The sequence below is a fragment of the Sparus aurata genome, unplaced genomic scaffold (assembly GCF_900880675.1).
Source record: "Sparus aurata unplaced genomic scaffold, fSpaAur1.1, whole genome shotgun sequence".
NCBI lineage: Eukaryota > Metazoa > Chordata > Actinopteri > Spariformes > Sparidae > Sparus > Sparus aurata.
The window spans coordinates 1-15,493 of record NW_022045131.1 but is presented as its reverse complement, the minus strand read 5'-3'; the positions used below and the strand labels follow the sequence as shown (position 1 = coordinate 15,493).

Here is a 15,493-nt window from a genome sequence, read left to right as displayed (position 1 = left end):
GTGCGTGTGTGTGTGTGTGTGTGTCTGTGTGTGTACATAGTGGTATGTCTTTCTGACAAGAGTAAATGGATCTCAACTTTTCTGATAACTGACATGTAGAGGATACTGAGAACCTGAGGAGTCAAGTGATCCAGTGATTTCTGGACAGTTTGGTAACATGACCTTCTTTAACAATGATTAGTGACATTAGTCACACTTTATTTTGGAGTAATGAGACAGTATAAGTTTTATGTTTTTTGAAACTAGACCATGTTTATTTCCTACCTGTGAGACTGTTATCAGACTGTCTTAGAGATTTATTAGAAACACAGAAATTGTACTTCGACATAAAACCATGGTGACATTGATATTAAAGCAGGTTTGATATATTTGGGTGTTTGTGATGTGGAGATATTACCAACTTAAACGGTGATGAGTGATGAGATTTTCCTCAGAAGATATGAATTTATACATTGTACATTTGTACAAAAATATACTGTCTTAAATTTCAGGCATGTACAGGTTTAGTTTGGTTCATCTTTAATCATGAAGATTCCTGATGCTGATCTGTGTCATCATATTTTCTTTAAATGGATATAGTTGATATAGTTGAAAGAGTTGATATAGTTTGATTCAGTTTGAAGCTGAAGTCAAAGGTCACGACCACGACTTTTCTCATTAACTGGCCCAGGTTGGCTCCTCTTGATTATTTGGTTAATCAGATGAGAACACGGGGTCTTATAGTGGTTATATATGAATGTATGGTGAGAGGCTGTGTGTGTGTGTGTGTGTGTGTGTGTGTGTGTGTGTGTGTCCTCAGTGAAGTGTATCAGTCTCTGCAGTAGCTTCCAGCTGCAGCAGTCAGTTCAGTTTCTGAGGGAGGTTTTTGTACGACTCTTTTTCACTGTGTGAACACATCCTGACTGTTGATGGAATGATAACTCTGACAGTAGTAAACTGCAGCATCTTCAGTTTGAACTCCACTGATGGTCAGAGTGAAGTCTGTTGATGATCCACTGCCTGTAAAACGACCTGGAATCCCTGACATTCTCTCATTGGTGAAGCGAATTAGCGGTTTAGGAGTTTCTCCATCTTTCTGTTGGTACCAGCTCAAACAGTAAGCGCTGCTACAACCATAAGGATGTTGACTGGTCCTACAGCTGATGGTGACGGAGCCTCCCAGAGCAGAGCTCACTGCTCCAGGCTGAGTCACTGTGACCTGACCTCTGGACTCTGAGGACACAGAGACAGAAACATAAAGCAGCGTCATGGTTCTGTGGGCTTCATGTCAGAGGGACGGATGTTGATGGAGGAGAGGAGTTTGATTCTCTGGACTTTACCTGTGAAGCAGCAGCAGAGCAGAGTCCAGATGAGGACGGAGGTCAAAGTCATGTTTGTGATGAGGAGGATTTCTGTGTCTTCTGTTGTCATGAAGGACAGCTGTCAGTCATCCAGTGTTCAACTCTCAGGACTATAAACTCTCCCAGAGCACTGGAGCATGCTGCTGCTGATGCAAAGTGGCTCTCTATGGAAATGTTCTGACTGACTCCAACAGGGACTTGGATCACTCTCAGCATGCTGCTTATCAATCAATCAATTGATCAGAGTATTGATTAGACAATATTTTAACACAAATTGTATATATCATTTTTGGTTTGTGCTTATCGAAATAAAAGAGTTTTAAAATGTTGCCTGTTTAATTTAAATGAATTTAAAGATTAATTAAGTTTAATTTAAATATGAATATATATGAAATAAAAACATGTTTTGTGTAAATCTGTGTTTCTGTGTTATCGTCACTTTTCATGTCAGCTGATGATATTTTACAATCAGAGACTGATTCAGTTGAGTGTGTTTGTGTCAAAGTCAGAGAGCCGTGTCTCTCTACAGTCAGAGGTTTTTGTACGACGGCTCAGTCAGTTTGTATCACTGTGGTGCACGTTCGGTGGAGGAACCAGACTGGATGTTAACTGTAAGTACATTTGTCTCCTTTAATAACACAAATGTTGTATATTTTCTATTTGAACTTCATGGCTGTAGACCTTATAGAAATACTTACCCTGATATTTGAAATGTGATATGTTTAGAATAATTCTTGAAGGCTTCACAGTGTCATTAACTAGACTGAAATCCACTCCTCTCAAACTTTATCTTTGATTTACAAGATCTGATCATTTTTTTGTAGAAATCGACTCAACATTACTCTGTATGAAGAAAAGATGTTTAAAATGTTTAGTTTAAATATTCTGACTCAGTAATTCTGTCAATAACATTTGGTTCAGTGTTTAATGTGCATGTGTATTACACCATGTATCTCCCAGCAAACTATTTTAAAGTCAGTCCATAATTTTCTTTATGGGTTTTAAAAAGTAGTTGAGTAAACAGAATTAATCTGAATGTTTCAGTAATGAAGTCTGACTGTTCAGTGATGATTTCTGCTGACATAAAGAGAACAAACACATTTGATCATTTATGAGGTTTTCGGCTGGAGACAAGAAATATTTAAGAGAGTTAAAACATTAAAAGTCTTACAATCTTCATCGTGTGTTTCACCATGAACCTCTGAATCCTAACTTTATTAATCATAAAGTACTCAGTAGATTTACAGTGTGCCAGTTTGAACTTTTTATCTTTAGTACTGAAACATGTCTGTTGTCATGGTTCAGCAGTGACGCCTGTCTGTTGCCATGGTTACTGGACTCAGAGAGGGAAGTGAAACTTTTCAGATTAGTTTCATCCAATCTGAGGAAGACCAGCAGAACCAGAGGCCTCCTCTGCTGCAGCCAACAGGACGGAGTTCAGCTGACCTCATGTAAACTTTATGAATCTCTCTCTCTGCAGTGGGTCGAGTCGTCCCCACCCTGACGGTGCTGCCCCCCTCCAGTGAGGAGCTGCAGCAGGGGAAGGCCACGCTCATGTGTCTGGCCAACAAGGGCTTCCCCTCAGACTGGAGTCTGTCCTGGAAGGTGGACGGCAGCAGCAGCAGCAGCAGCAGCAGCAGCAGCAGCAGCAGCTGGGAGCAGAGCAGGAGCCCCGGGGTGCTGGAGAAGGACGGCCGCTACAGCTGGAGCAGCACCCTGAGGCTCCCTGCAGACCAGTGGAGGAAGGTGGGCTCTGTGACCTGTGAGGCCACCCAGGGCTCCCAGACTCCAGTCTCAGAGACACTGAGGAGAGACCAGTGTTCCCAGTCCTGACCTGACTCACTGGGACTCTGCTGCTGGTTTTACTCTCATACTGCTCTCAGTCTGCACTCTGTAACTATCTCTCTTTTTCATCTGACATGTTTCAGCAGCAATATTTACCAGCTTGTTGCTGCGTCTCAATATTATTTCACTGTTTCCACATAATAAAGACGTGTTGATCAAAGAAGCTGTTTTCATCTTTATTATCATCAAAGTGTGTGAATGATTTTATCTTCATGGTGTCAGTGACTTTATTAAATCCAGAGACAAACTGAGCTGTGATGATTTTAAAACTAATGTGTGAGATCACATCATGTGCAGCCAAATACACTGAATATTAAAGGAGGTTGTAAACTCAGACAAAACTCATAATTATAATCTAATCAGTACAAACCAGTGATGGCAGAAGTATAACTTCATAACTTGTTTTCACAATCAATAAAATACTCTCAGGACTGTAAAAAGAAATCTCTTGTAGTTGCTTCAGAATTGTCTGTAATGATAAACCTGTGGATAAAACTCATATGAAATCTGTAATGAACAGCATGTTATCATCTGCGTAGAGAGAAATATAAAGAGTGTGATCAACAAACTTAACCTACAAAATATTTATATGGTGTTTCTGCTAAAATCCTCAACCACAAAGACATGCACTTTAAATAATAAAAGTGTTGCTGAATTTCATTCATCAGAAATGTTTTTGTTTCAACCACAATTCTTTTTTTGTTGTTGTAATGTAAAACACATACAATGAATAAAATCTCATATTGACATGATAAATAATTTTATGACTTGAATGAAACCTTCTTTTTTTAATAGATTCAGTTTAAACTTTAACTAATGAGTATTTGGGGTTTCTATGAAAAATGGTAGAATAATAAAAACATGTTCATAGTTGTAGTGTCCACATGTTATTAAACTGTAGAACTGAAGTATTTCAGCAGAGGTTAGCATCTACAGACAGAAGAATGTTTCAATCCCTGTTTTAATAAAAGTATAAAAAGCTGAAGTTTTTGGATTAAATACAGTATATTTAGTGTTCAAATGTTGAAAGTGATTATTATTGAAGATATTCTTGTAGTGAAACCTCTGTTGTTTAGTGTCAGTGCAGCTGTTGAGTCAGATCAGTTCCTCTCCAGCTGAGGGAGGTTTTTGTACGACGCTTTTTCACTGTGTGAACGGGAAGCTTTGACTCTGCTGACAGTAGTAAACTCCTGAATCTTCAGCCTGAACTCCACTGATGGTCAGAGTGTAGTCAGGGTCAGATCCACTTCCACTGAAACGACTTGAAACTCCAGACTGACGGGATTGTGCATTATAAATCAGGAGTTGAGGTGTTTGTCCAGGTTTCTGAAGGTACCAGTGGAGGTTGTTATAAACACTTGCACTGGTTCTACATCTGATAGAAACAGTCTGTCCTGCAGCAGATGACTGAGCTCCAGGAGACTGAGTCACTGTGATTTCTCCTGATGAACCTGGAAAACATGAAAAACAGGAGAAGAGTTATTGAGACAAATCCAGTTTGGAGAAAGATGATCAACATCCAAACAGAAGAGGATGATTTGTTTAACATGGAGAACAGATGGAAGAAGGTCCATGCTGCTTGTTTCAGTGTTTCTCCATCATAGCAGAACATCACTGTGGTGAACCTGGTGGCATCCTGAAGCAAAGTTTTCAGCAGAGAGTCTCACCTTGAACAAGGAGCCCCAGGGTGGCCAGCAGTAGAATCAGTGACATCATCATTGTGCTGCCGGCGTGTCAGTGGCTGTGAAAGGCCTGGACAGCCACTGATCAACACTGGCCTCTTAACGGCTGGGAGCAGAGAGGCAGGACACATATGCAAACACACAGAGTCAGTGAAGTGTAGCTGTCCTCAACACATCAGCCTGTTTCCTCCTCACTTTTTAAATCATCTTCATGTTGATGAACATAAACCCAGAATGCTGTACAGTACTTCTAACTTAATCCAGTCAAAGTTTTATTCTGTAAAAAGTCTGTTTTAAAGAGAGATCTGGCCACGATGGAGGCATGAAGACAACATCATGTCAAGACAAGCGTCACGTACTTCAGTAGGAATCACACAGATAATTAAAATAGAAAACTTGTTTATATAGGATTAACTTAATTTTACAAAAGTTGATTTCAGCTGTTTTAGTCAGTACAACACTGGACCAAACATTTTTAATGTTGTAAAAAACCTGTGATTAAATATGGATTATAAAACACAATCAATTTAATCATTGTAAAAAGTGCTGTCATTAGTAAATTAAACTTCGTGTCCACATAGAGTCCAGAGGTGTGTTGTCCTCTGAGCCACTGATCAACACTGGCCTCTTAACGGCTGGGAGCAGAGAGGCAGGACACATATGCAAACACACAGAGTCAGTGAAGTGAAGCTGTCCTCAACACATCAGCCTGTTTCCTCCTCACTGCTGAAGGCACTGACCAAAGATTTACATACTGACATGTAGAGGATTCTGACAACGTCAGGAGTCAAGTGATCCAGTCATTTGTGGACAGTTTGGTTCAGTCTGTCCAGTTTGGTAACATGACCTTTTCTAACCCTAACCGACTAATAAGATGTAACCAGTGAAGGAACACGAGCCTTTGTCTCTGCATCTTAAAGTGGTCTCATTTCGGCCATGATTACCTTTAACCCAAATCGACTTCTTTTTCCAGCATATGGGACTGAAAGCCCCCCATATCCGGGCCTGGCAAATCCTCTCCTCTCCATAAAGTGAGAGAATCTTGTTTATCTTGCTATAAACGGATCACCAGAGATCTTCTTTTAATAATTTACAACGACTAAGCACATCTGGTCTGTTCCCCTTCCTCCAAAGAAGATGAACCCCTTTTCTTCAGGTCAAACAAGGTCAAGCCCGATATTCTTCCTTCTCCACACCAAAAGGAAGGAGGAATGTTTTCTAACATAGATGTGGTGATTTAAGATGTCTTACTAATCTACGTCTCTCTCCCTCTGGAACATTCTCCAGTGGGGGAAGGCTTAATGGGAAACCTAATCTGTGTGTTCTTCTCCTCACATGTCCAACTGTTATTTATGACCGTTGCTGTTCCTGGGTCTGACATTCCAATTCCTGTCTTCTATTCTCACCCAAATTCAAATACGTCCTAAAAAACTAATAAACTACAATTCCAACTTCTTAATTTTAGCAGATTCCAAAATAGCGTAAGAAGGTCATACAATAGATCTTTCCCATGTTACTGTTAAGCCCAAATGAAGTTTATTACTCAATAAGTTTGAGGTCAACAGAAACCAGCCCTCCCCTTTGTCGATGGAGGAGAGACTTGGAGATCATCATTCCTTGTGTAATACTTGTGTTATTTACCAGTTAAATGTCTGATATTTTTTGTTAAAGATAGAACTACAAGGAATATGTATAAGTCCTTGGTTCTACCGTGTATTGTATACTTTATTGTTATATGTTTTATACTGTATTGCTTCATGTCTTAATCAGGTTTTAATTCCTTTGAATGATAAGTTGTCATTGTCATGTGGCATCTTTTCACGAAGGCAAAAATTCAACTTTTAAGATGGTGACGTTTTGGGAAGGTTAAAACACGATTTCAAAATGTTAAATACAATAGTATAGTTAGATTAACTTTATGGGAGCCTCAACTCAGATCAACCCCGTTCATTCTGCCTGCTGCAGGTCATAAAACAGATACTATCCCCTTCTCTCACCCTTTGCTTCTCCGGGCGCTTCTTCTCTCCCAGCCCTTTCTTCTCTCCCTCCTCCTTCTCCTGACTTCTGCTCTTCACATCTCCCACTACTCTCTTTTCTCGTTCCATTCATTTTTATTTAAATTTTTAAAGTAATCTTTACTTTTATTTTTGCAACAAGCTCTAAGACAAGCAAACTGAATCACTACTTTAAGTGTTTTACTTTAATCCAAATTTTAATAGAACTAATTCTTTTCTTTTTGATTTTTGATTTTATACTGTTAAAGTATCACCGCCTGATTCAGAAGAAGTTGAATTAGTTTCAGAATCAGAACTTAAGTACCACTACTTGAAACCACCAAGAAAAGTCTTTTTCAAGACTGTGATCATCTGATGAAGCCTTGCAAGCCTTGCAAGGAGTCTCCAACAAAAAGAGACTTTGTGTGCTCCCAGCCGAGACCGACTCTGCCCCCAGTGCTCCCAAGGCGGAAGCCCCGCTGGGCCTTCGGACCAAGAGTTCCTCAACAGAGTACCGGCCTTCCCTCTGGCTACTGGACCGACGCGCCGTGCCGTAGTCCAATCCAGGACTCTCTAGAACACCAACTTCAGTGCCTCCTGACTCCCAGACAAAACAGGCTGAACGTCTTCATGCAGCTGGATCCACACACGTGAGAATGAGTGGTGTCTAAAGTTCTGACTTCTTTCAAAGTTCTGACTTTTGTCTAAGTTCTAACTTCTATCTTATGAATTTAAGAGAATTAAGATTAGGGTCTCATAGTATTAAAAATTACTCCTGTAATATTTGATATATAAATCCCGACCCTTTAACTTTACCATCTACCGACGGTCACACAACGTTATTACTTTCCTTATTACAGTCTTTACCTTCTCTGTTATCTGTTGTTCGTCTAAAATTGTCATGTCTTTTATTTTACCCCAAATTATTTAGTCAATAAACATGTATAATCGTTTGTTTTTGTCTGGAACTTAATTTTAATATGGAGAACCGATGGATACGTGCAAAGAAGTCACTACTTCAGAATATTGAGACTAAATAAATTGATTTTGAATGGACTCTAACTGTCCAAGCCAACTGGTACAGTTAGGTGTTTGGAATAATGTCCTCCGGATTATTATAACTAAACACGGAGGTGGTGCCCCATTAACGAGTGTAATATTAATTGCCAGTGATTAATAATCATATATATATATCAAAGTAGTGCGTGTGAGCAGTGTCTCCTACATTATATATTTATGGTGCTGCCCATGTCAGGCCCATATACTATCCTACACCAGCTAAATTTCATATCAAATTATACAAAAAATAGAAATAATAGTCAACAAAGTTATACATAAGTGATCAACCATAGTCTAATAATTAGACCCAGAGTTTATATACATAGAGCTCTGTACTGAATTATCTTCTAATTATAGATGAAAAAGGAGATCATCATATACTCTTGCACACAACATAGATAAGAACTCAGTTAAGGAGTTCATCCTGAAGGGTGTTTAGTAACCTCTTCTGTGTAACCTCTCCTGGGGATATGTGTTCTGACAATGGTTGATGTATGAAACATAAACTATGTAATGTACATGTTAAATCTATGTTAAGCTGTGGTGGATGTGGAGATAGTGGGAATGTTACTTTTAGTGAGTTCACATGTAACCTTGTGACTGCTGCAATTGTGTGTATTGGTTTCTACTATTATAAAGGATGAGGAGAGACTGCCTCTCTTCAGACATCATCTATGTGCTGCTGATGTCAGACTCTTGCTTACAAGCAATAAAGAACTTGTAGAAAAGAAATATTGTTGAACTTGATGTCTTGACCAAATCTCATCTGAACTAGACAAGTGACTGATTTTCAGTTGGCACGACTTACAAAATAAAACAGAGACGATTTTTGTTTCCTGCCTGTTAGACTGTTATCAGACTTTCCTAGAGATTTATTAGCGACACAGAAATTGCAATAAAGAATAAAACCACACTGACGTTGATATAAAAGCAGTTTGATATATTTGGGTGTTTGTAATGTGAAGATATCATCAAGTCAAACAGTGATGAGAGATGAGATTTTCCTCAGACGATATGAATTTTTACATTGTAAAAATATACTGTCTGAAATTTGAGTAATGTACAGGTTTAGTTTGGTTTAGTTTAGTATATTTGATCATGAAGATTCTGATGCTGATCTGTGTCCTCATATGTTCTTTAAATGGATATAGCTGATATAGTTTTATTCAGTTTGAAGCTGAGGTCAAAGGTCACGACCAAGACTTTTCACATTAACTGGCCCAGGTTGGCTCCTCTTGATTATTTGGTTGGTTAATCAGATGAGAACATGTGGTCTTATAATCAGAGGTGGGTAGAGTAGCCAAAAATTTTACTCAAGTAAGAGTATTGTTACTTAAGAATAATAGGACTCAAGTAAAAGTAAAAAGTAGTCATCCGAATAATTACTTGAGTAAGAGTAATAAAGTATTTAGTGAAAAAAAAAGTAGTGAGTAACTTCTGATTTATTGTTTTAATAATCAGAGCATTAATGTAATCAAATTGTCACACCGCGGTGAGGTTTGTCCTGTCTTGGGTTTTTGTCTTGTGAATTTCATGTTTTATTTTGAAAAGTAACTCTCCTCTCGTTTCAGGTCACTTGCTCTTCCTCTTGTGTCACCGGTCTGGCGTCTTTCCTGATCCCTGATTGTTTCCACCTGTGCTCCCTCCCCTCATGTGTATATAGTCCTTGTCTTCCCCTGTCTTCGTTGCCAGAGTATTTCGTTCGTCTTCGTCGAGTACGGCCAGCCTTATTAACAGCCTTGTTCATAGCCCTGATTTTTCCCTTGAGAGATAAGTATTGCCAAGTTTTGTTTTTTCATATAGTTGTCCTCTGTTGTAGAGTGATTTTGATTTTGTGTAACTTTTGGTCAGATTTTCGTTCATTTGTTTATTAAGTTCCATAGCGTTTGCTTTTCCTCCTATCGGAGTGTTTTCAGTTCATTAAAGTTTTTCAGCCTTCTTAGTGTAGATAAGTTTATAGCCTGGGTGTCTTCCTCCTCGAGAGTGACTTTTATTTTGATAGATTTCATATCTCCTAGTTTTCTTTAGATCAGTGTAGTCTTCCCTTTTTCTCCTGCGGGAGCTTCCGTTGTTCTTGTTGTGTTGTGTTTAATTTTTGGTCCGTTGGACCCTTAGTGTTTCACAGCCTGTTTCTTTATCACTCTGTCATCAGAGAAACTATATTTAAAAATAAAACCTGTCTTTACAACTGCCTTCCGCATCCGAGTCCTCAGTTTCTGCCCAGGCCTGACACAAATAGACTAAAACATACAACAGCAATGTGCAAATTCTTTAACTAAAACAATAATAAATTACATTTCTACAAAATAACTAAAATAGCATTACATAAAACATAAATCAACATAAATTAAGGCAATTTCAGCCACTACGTTTTTATCATTGTAAAGATAGAATATATGGCAGAGCTGTTGTGGAGGGACAGCGAAGGAATTTTTGATCTTTGCATTCTTTCTTTTTAGGAGGTTTGTTAGAAGAGTAGGACTTTATTAAGTCTGTGTACCTCGTCAGTTTGTTGGAGTGAACACGCTGTGGTTGGAAAAAAATATCAGTGAGGCTACAGGGACTTTATCCATTAAGACAGACTCATCACCACAACACAACATGCCAGCGGGATACTCTATGACTTTTATATTTGAAAAAACATGCTCAGTGCCTAACAGAAAAAAAAACAAACTTTTGTTTATTATACATTCTTTTATTCACTGAAACTCACTTTACTTTCTCTCCACCGTGGTGACTGTGCTTTTCACTGACTCTGTGTGTGTGTGTGTGTGTGTGTGTGTGTGTGTGTGTGTCTGAGGCTGCAGTGTGACAATAAATTACTCCAAAGCAATGTACATTTGACAGTTATTTACGACGTTATAACAGGGCTAACATTAGCCTATCCACAGCCGAAACACATATACAACTTACCACAATGCATTTTATCAAGTTCGAGGTGGAGTTCCTGTAGACTGAGATGTCGACATGTTTAGGCAGAAATGTTTGACAGCGCATGAGCTGTTCTTTTTCATAGTCTGTAAGGTAAACATAGATTGAATGTGAGGCCAGGGGTGTTCTGCCTCATCTGATTCCGAATCACACTCCGTTCTTTCCTCCAGTGTTTTCTGCTTTCAGTCACTTTGTTTCTGTGAGGGGCCGCAGGGATTTTGTGTGCAGTCATGTGACTGCCAGGCTCCGTTTGATTGGTGAAATGGAATCAAACGTTGTTAGTGGCTACGTTTGATTGGCGAAGAAGTGTGATGTGACAGAACCTTTGGTGGAAATCTCTGACAAAACAAAACAAACCACTGCATACTGAATAAAGGATGCATAAAAATCAAAAATAGCAAGCGGAATGTATCTCACAGTATAAATAGTGTGTCTTCTTCACAAATATACTCAAGTAAAAGTAAAAAGTATGTTGTATTAAAACTACTCTTACAAATACAGTGTATCCAAAGGTTAATTAAGTTAATGTAACGGAGTAAATGTAGTGTGATACTACCCACCGCTGCCTACCCTTAGCAAAAAGGAGTTTATTCAAGTGTACTACAATTATACTTATTTTATACTAAAACTGAGGCAGTATACTTGAAGTGTACTTTTTATATACTATATTTTATATACATAAGAAAAGTATAGTGAAGTATTGGCTTATACTGAAAAGTATAAAGAATAGTCTAAAACTAAGTACATTAATACTTAGACTTACACTTATACTTTAATACTAAAGCTTATACTTGTACTTTAGTATACTGTGAACTGTGGCGCAAATACTCTTGGGTATTCTGTTGTTATTGGTGTAATTATGGTTTGTGAATGTGGTTGTGAATAAGTTGATGTGTAAAGATGGTGGCGGGTTAATTCACATCCTTGTTCTGTGGTTAAATTGTGTCGAGTTAACAAAGATGATACAAATGTTGGTACCGTGAGTGAAGGGGTGTTTTCTGGGAGAGACTTCCTGTCTGTTAAGCTATCAGTATGTGTGGTAATAAATGGTAAGTCCCTGGCTAGAGTTTGCCAAATTACAAGTACTGATACTTAGTATATCTTGATTTAAGTTCAGATTAAGGCGAAGTCATTGACTTGTGCTTACATTTTAATTAGCAGAAGAAAGATATTTTTCACTACCCACATTTGCTTTGAGGTGTTACCCCTGTTATAAACTTGTATGTAACTAAACTAAAATGTGGACTACAAGTATATACTTAGTACACTAGTAGTATATAGATGAGTGAACTTGTTGTATACTTGAAAGTGTACTTCCGTAAACTTAAAATGACCATATAAAGTATGCTTAAAGTATACTTTTACAAACTTAAAATGTTCCAATTTAGTCCGAAGAAGTATTAAATTAGTATACTTTCTAGTACGCTACAAGTACATAGTCCATAGTAGACTTGTTATACTTATACTTAAACTTAAGCATACTTAATAACATTAACTTCAAGTATACTACTTTTTGCTAAGGGTATACTGGTTATATATGAATGTATGGTGAGAAGCTGTGTGTGTGTGTGTGTGTGTGTGTGTGTGTGCGCGTGTGTGTGTGTGTGTGTGTGTGTGTCCTCAGTGAAGTGTATCAGTCTCTGCAGTAGCTTCCAGCTGCAGCAGTCAGTTCAGTTTCTGAGGGAGGTTTTTGTACGACGCTTTTTCACTGTGTGAACACAAACTGACTGTTGATGGTATGTTCACTCAGACAGTAGTAAACTGCAGCGTCTTCAGCCTGAACTCCACTGATGGTCAAAGTGAAATCTTGCCTTGATCCACTGCCTGTAAAACGACCTGGAATCCCTGACATTCTCTCACTGGTTCTGCGTATTAGTGGTTTAGGAGTTTCTCCATCTTTCTGTTGGTACCAGCTTAAACAGTAAGCACTGTTACAATCATTATCAACCACTCGGCTGGTCCTACAGCTGATGGTGACGGAGCCTCCCAGAGCAGAGCTCACTGCTCCAGGCTGAGTCACTGTGACCTGACCTCTGGACTCTGAGGACACAGAGACAGAAACATAAAGCAGCGTCATGGTTCTGTGGGCTTCATGTCAGAGGGACGGATGTTGATGGAGGAGAGGAGTTTGATTCTCTGGACTTTACCTGTGAAGCAGCAGCAGAGCAGAGTCCAGATGAGGACGGAGGTCAAAGTCATGTTTGTGATGAGGCTGATTTCTGTGTCTTCTGTTGTCATGAAGGACAGCTGTCAGTCATCCAGTGTTCAACTCTCAGGACTATAAACTCTCCCAGAGCACTGGAGCATGCTGCTGCTGATGCAAAGTGGCTCTCTATGGAAATGTTCTGACTGACTCCAACAGGGACTTGGATCACTCTCATCATGCTGCTTATCAATCAATCAATTTATCAGAGTATTGATTAGACAATATTTTAACACAAATTGTATATAATTTTGGGTTTGTGCTTATCAAAATTAAAGTGTTTTAAAATGTCATCTGTCTCATTTAAATGAATTCAAAGAGAAAATAAAGTTTAATTTAAAAATAAATGTATATGAAATAAAAACATGTTTTGTGTAAATCTGTGTCTCTGTGTTTTCATCACTTTTCATATCAGCTGATGATATTTTACAATCAGAGACTGATTCAGTTGAGTGTGTTTGTGTCAAAGTCAGAGAGCCGTGTCTCTCTACAGTCAGAGGTTTTTGTACGACGGCTCAGTCAGTTTGTATCACTGTGGTACACGTTCGGTGGAGGAACCAGACTGGATGTTGGAAGTAAGTCAAATATTTCAATGTTTTTATCTTTTCAGTTGCAGTTTTTCTTTTTTCTCTTTAAATTTGAAGAAAATTGTCTCTTCTCTGTATTTATATTTAATATTTGCATTAATAAGTTATTGCTAAGTGACAAAGTTTCCTTCAGAAATAGAAATTCAAAAACTCATTGAAGAATATGAAGATAGAAAACATGCAGCCAGAAGATAAATGATTATTTTAAACTTTAATAGTGAATCTTGTAGGCTGAGTTCAGTCAGACAGAGTCAGAGCCGTGTCTCTCTACAGTCAGAGGTTTTTGTACGACGGCTCAGTCAGTTTGTATCACTGTGGTGGACTTTTGGTGGAGGAACCAGACTGGAACTTGGAAGTAAGTTTCTGCACAAATACTACATAAAATACTGTAAAATTACTTTTTTAATTCAGATTTGTTTTAGTTGTTTGAGGCAGATAAATATATCTTGTTTTAATTCCAGCACTTTTAGTCTCCATGTGTTAATTCTGCTCCTTTATCATGGAGGCTAACTCAGAGCAGCTTCACTAAACATTTCTTTACACATTCCTGTCAAAGTGACATTTAAACAGCTTGAAGTGCAGAAAAGATAAAACTGTTTCAAATGATTTTATTTTCCACCTGGATAATAACAGTGTTAAAGGCGATTTTAAATAATTCACATGTAGAACATTTGATCGTAGTCGGTTGATTTTCTGTTTTTGTGTATGTGTCCACTAAATCCTTTAAAGTAACATATAGTTCAGGTTTTGGATGATTGTGATGAGAAAGTGTTGGCTCTTTTATTTCCAGTGTAGTTTGACATGTTTCAGGTCATATGAGGACTCTTTGTGTGCTGATATGCATGAGAGGTTTCTGAAAGGGAAGTGAAACCATGTGTGAGTGAGTGACTGGTGGAGCAGAAAAACCCTCTGACAGAAACTCCTTAAAGGACTAAATCATGTCTCACACAGTGAAGGTGTCCAGGTTGAGTTTGATTGACAGCTGTGTGGTCCCTGTCCTCTAAGCTGATTGGTGTCTCCTAGGTGATGTCCGTCCCACCCTGACGGTGCTGCCCCCCTCCAGTGAGGAGCTGCAGCAGGGGAAGGCCACGCTCATGTGTCTGGCCAACAAGGGCTTCCCCTCAGACTGGAGTCTGTCCTGGAAGGTGGACGGCAGCAGCAGCAGCAGCAGCAGCAGCAGCAGCAGCAGCTGGGAGCAGAGCAGGAGCCCCGGGGTGCTGGAGAAGGACGGCCGCTACAGCTGGAGCAGCACCCTGAGGCTCCCTGCAGACCAGTGGAGGAAGGTGGGCTCTGTGACCTGTGAGGCCACCCAGGGCTCCCAGACTCCAGTCTCAGAGACACTGAGGAGAGACCAGTGTTCCCAGTCCTGACCTGACTCACTGGGACTCTGCTGCTGGTTTTACTCTGCTACTGCTCTCAGTCTGCACTCTGTAACTATCTCTCTCTTTCATCTGACATGTTTCAGCAGCAATATTTACCAGCTTGTTGCTGCGTCTCAATATTATTTCACTCTTTCCACATAATAAAGACGTGTTGATCAAAGAAGCTGTTTTCATCTTTATTATCATCAAAGTGTGTGAATGATTTTATCTTCATGGTGTCAGTGACTTTATTAAATCCAGAGACAAACCGAGCTGTGATGATTTTGAAACTAATGTGTGAGATCACATCATGTGCAGCCAAATACACTGAATATTAAAGGAGGTTGTAAACTCAGACAAAACTCATGATTATAATTTAAACAGTACAAACCAGTGATGGCAGTAGTATAACTTCATAACTTATTTTCATAATCAATAAAATACCCTCAGGACTGTAAAATAAATCTGTGTTGTGGTCGTTGCAGAACTGT

General features: G+C 38.9%; 4 gene segments (V, D, J or C); 2 read left to right on the top strand and 2 right to left on the bottom strand.

The window, feature by feature from the left end:
- Positions 1-880: 880 nt before the first annotated feature.
- LOC115577898 (Ig kappa chain V region 3374-like) lies at positions 881-1,371 on the bottom strand. The segment is given in 2 exon segments: positions 881-1,212; positions 1,320-1,371. Coding segments are annotated over 2 exon segments (384 nt in total).
- Positions 1,372-1,794: 423 nt separating this feature from the next.
- Positions 1,795-3,348, top strand: LOC115577917 (Ig kappa-b4 chain C region-like). The segment is given in 3 exon segments: positions 1,795-1,844; positions 1,896-1,951; positions 2,821-3,348. Coding segments are annotated over 3 exon segments (459 nt in total).
- Positions 3,337-5,011, bottom strand: LOC115577916 (Ig kappa chain V region 3368-like). The segment is given in 2 exon segments: positions 3,337-4,636; positions 4,853-5,011. Coding segments are annotated over 2 exon segments (360 nt in total).
- An 8,455-nt stretch (positions 5,012-13,466) lies between these two features.
- Positions 13,467-15,186, top strand: LOC115577904 (Ig kappa-b4 chain C region-like). The segment is given in 2 exon segments: positions 13,467-13,629; positions 14,665-15,186. Coding segments are annotated over 2 exon segments (504 nt in total).
- Positions 15,187-15,493: the final 307 nt, after the last annotated feature.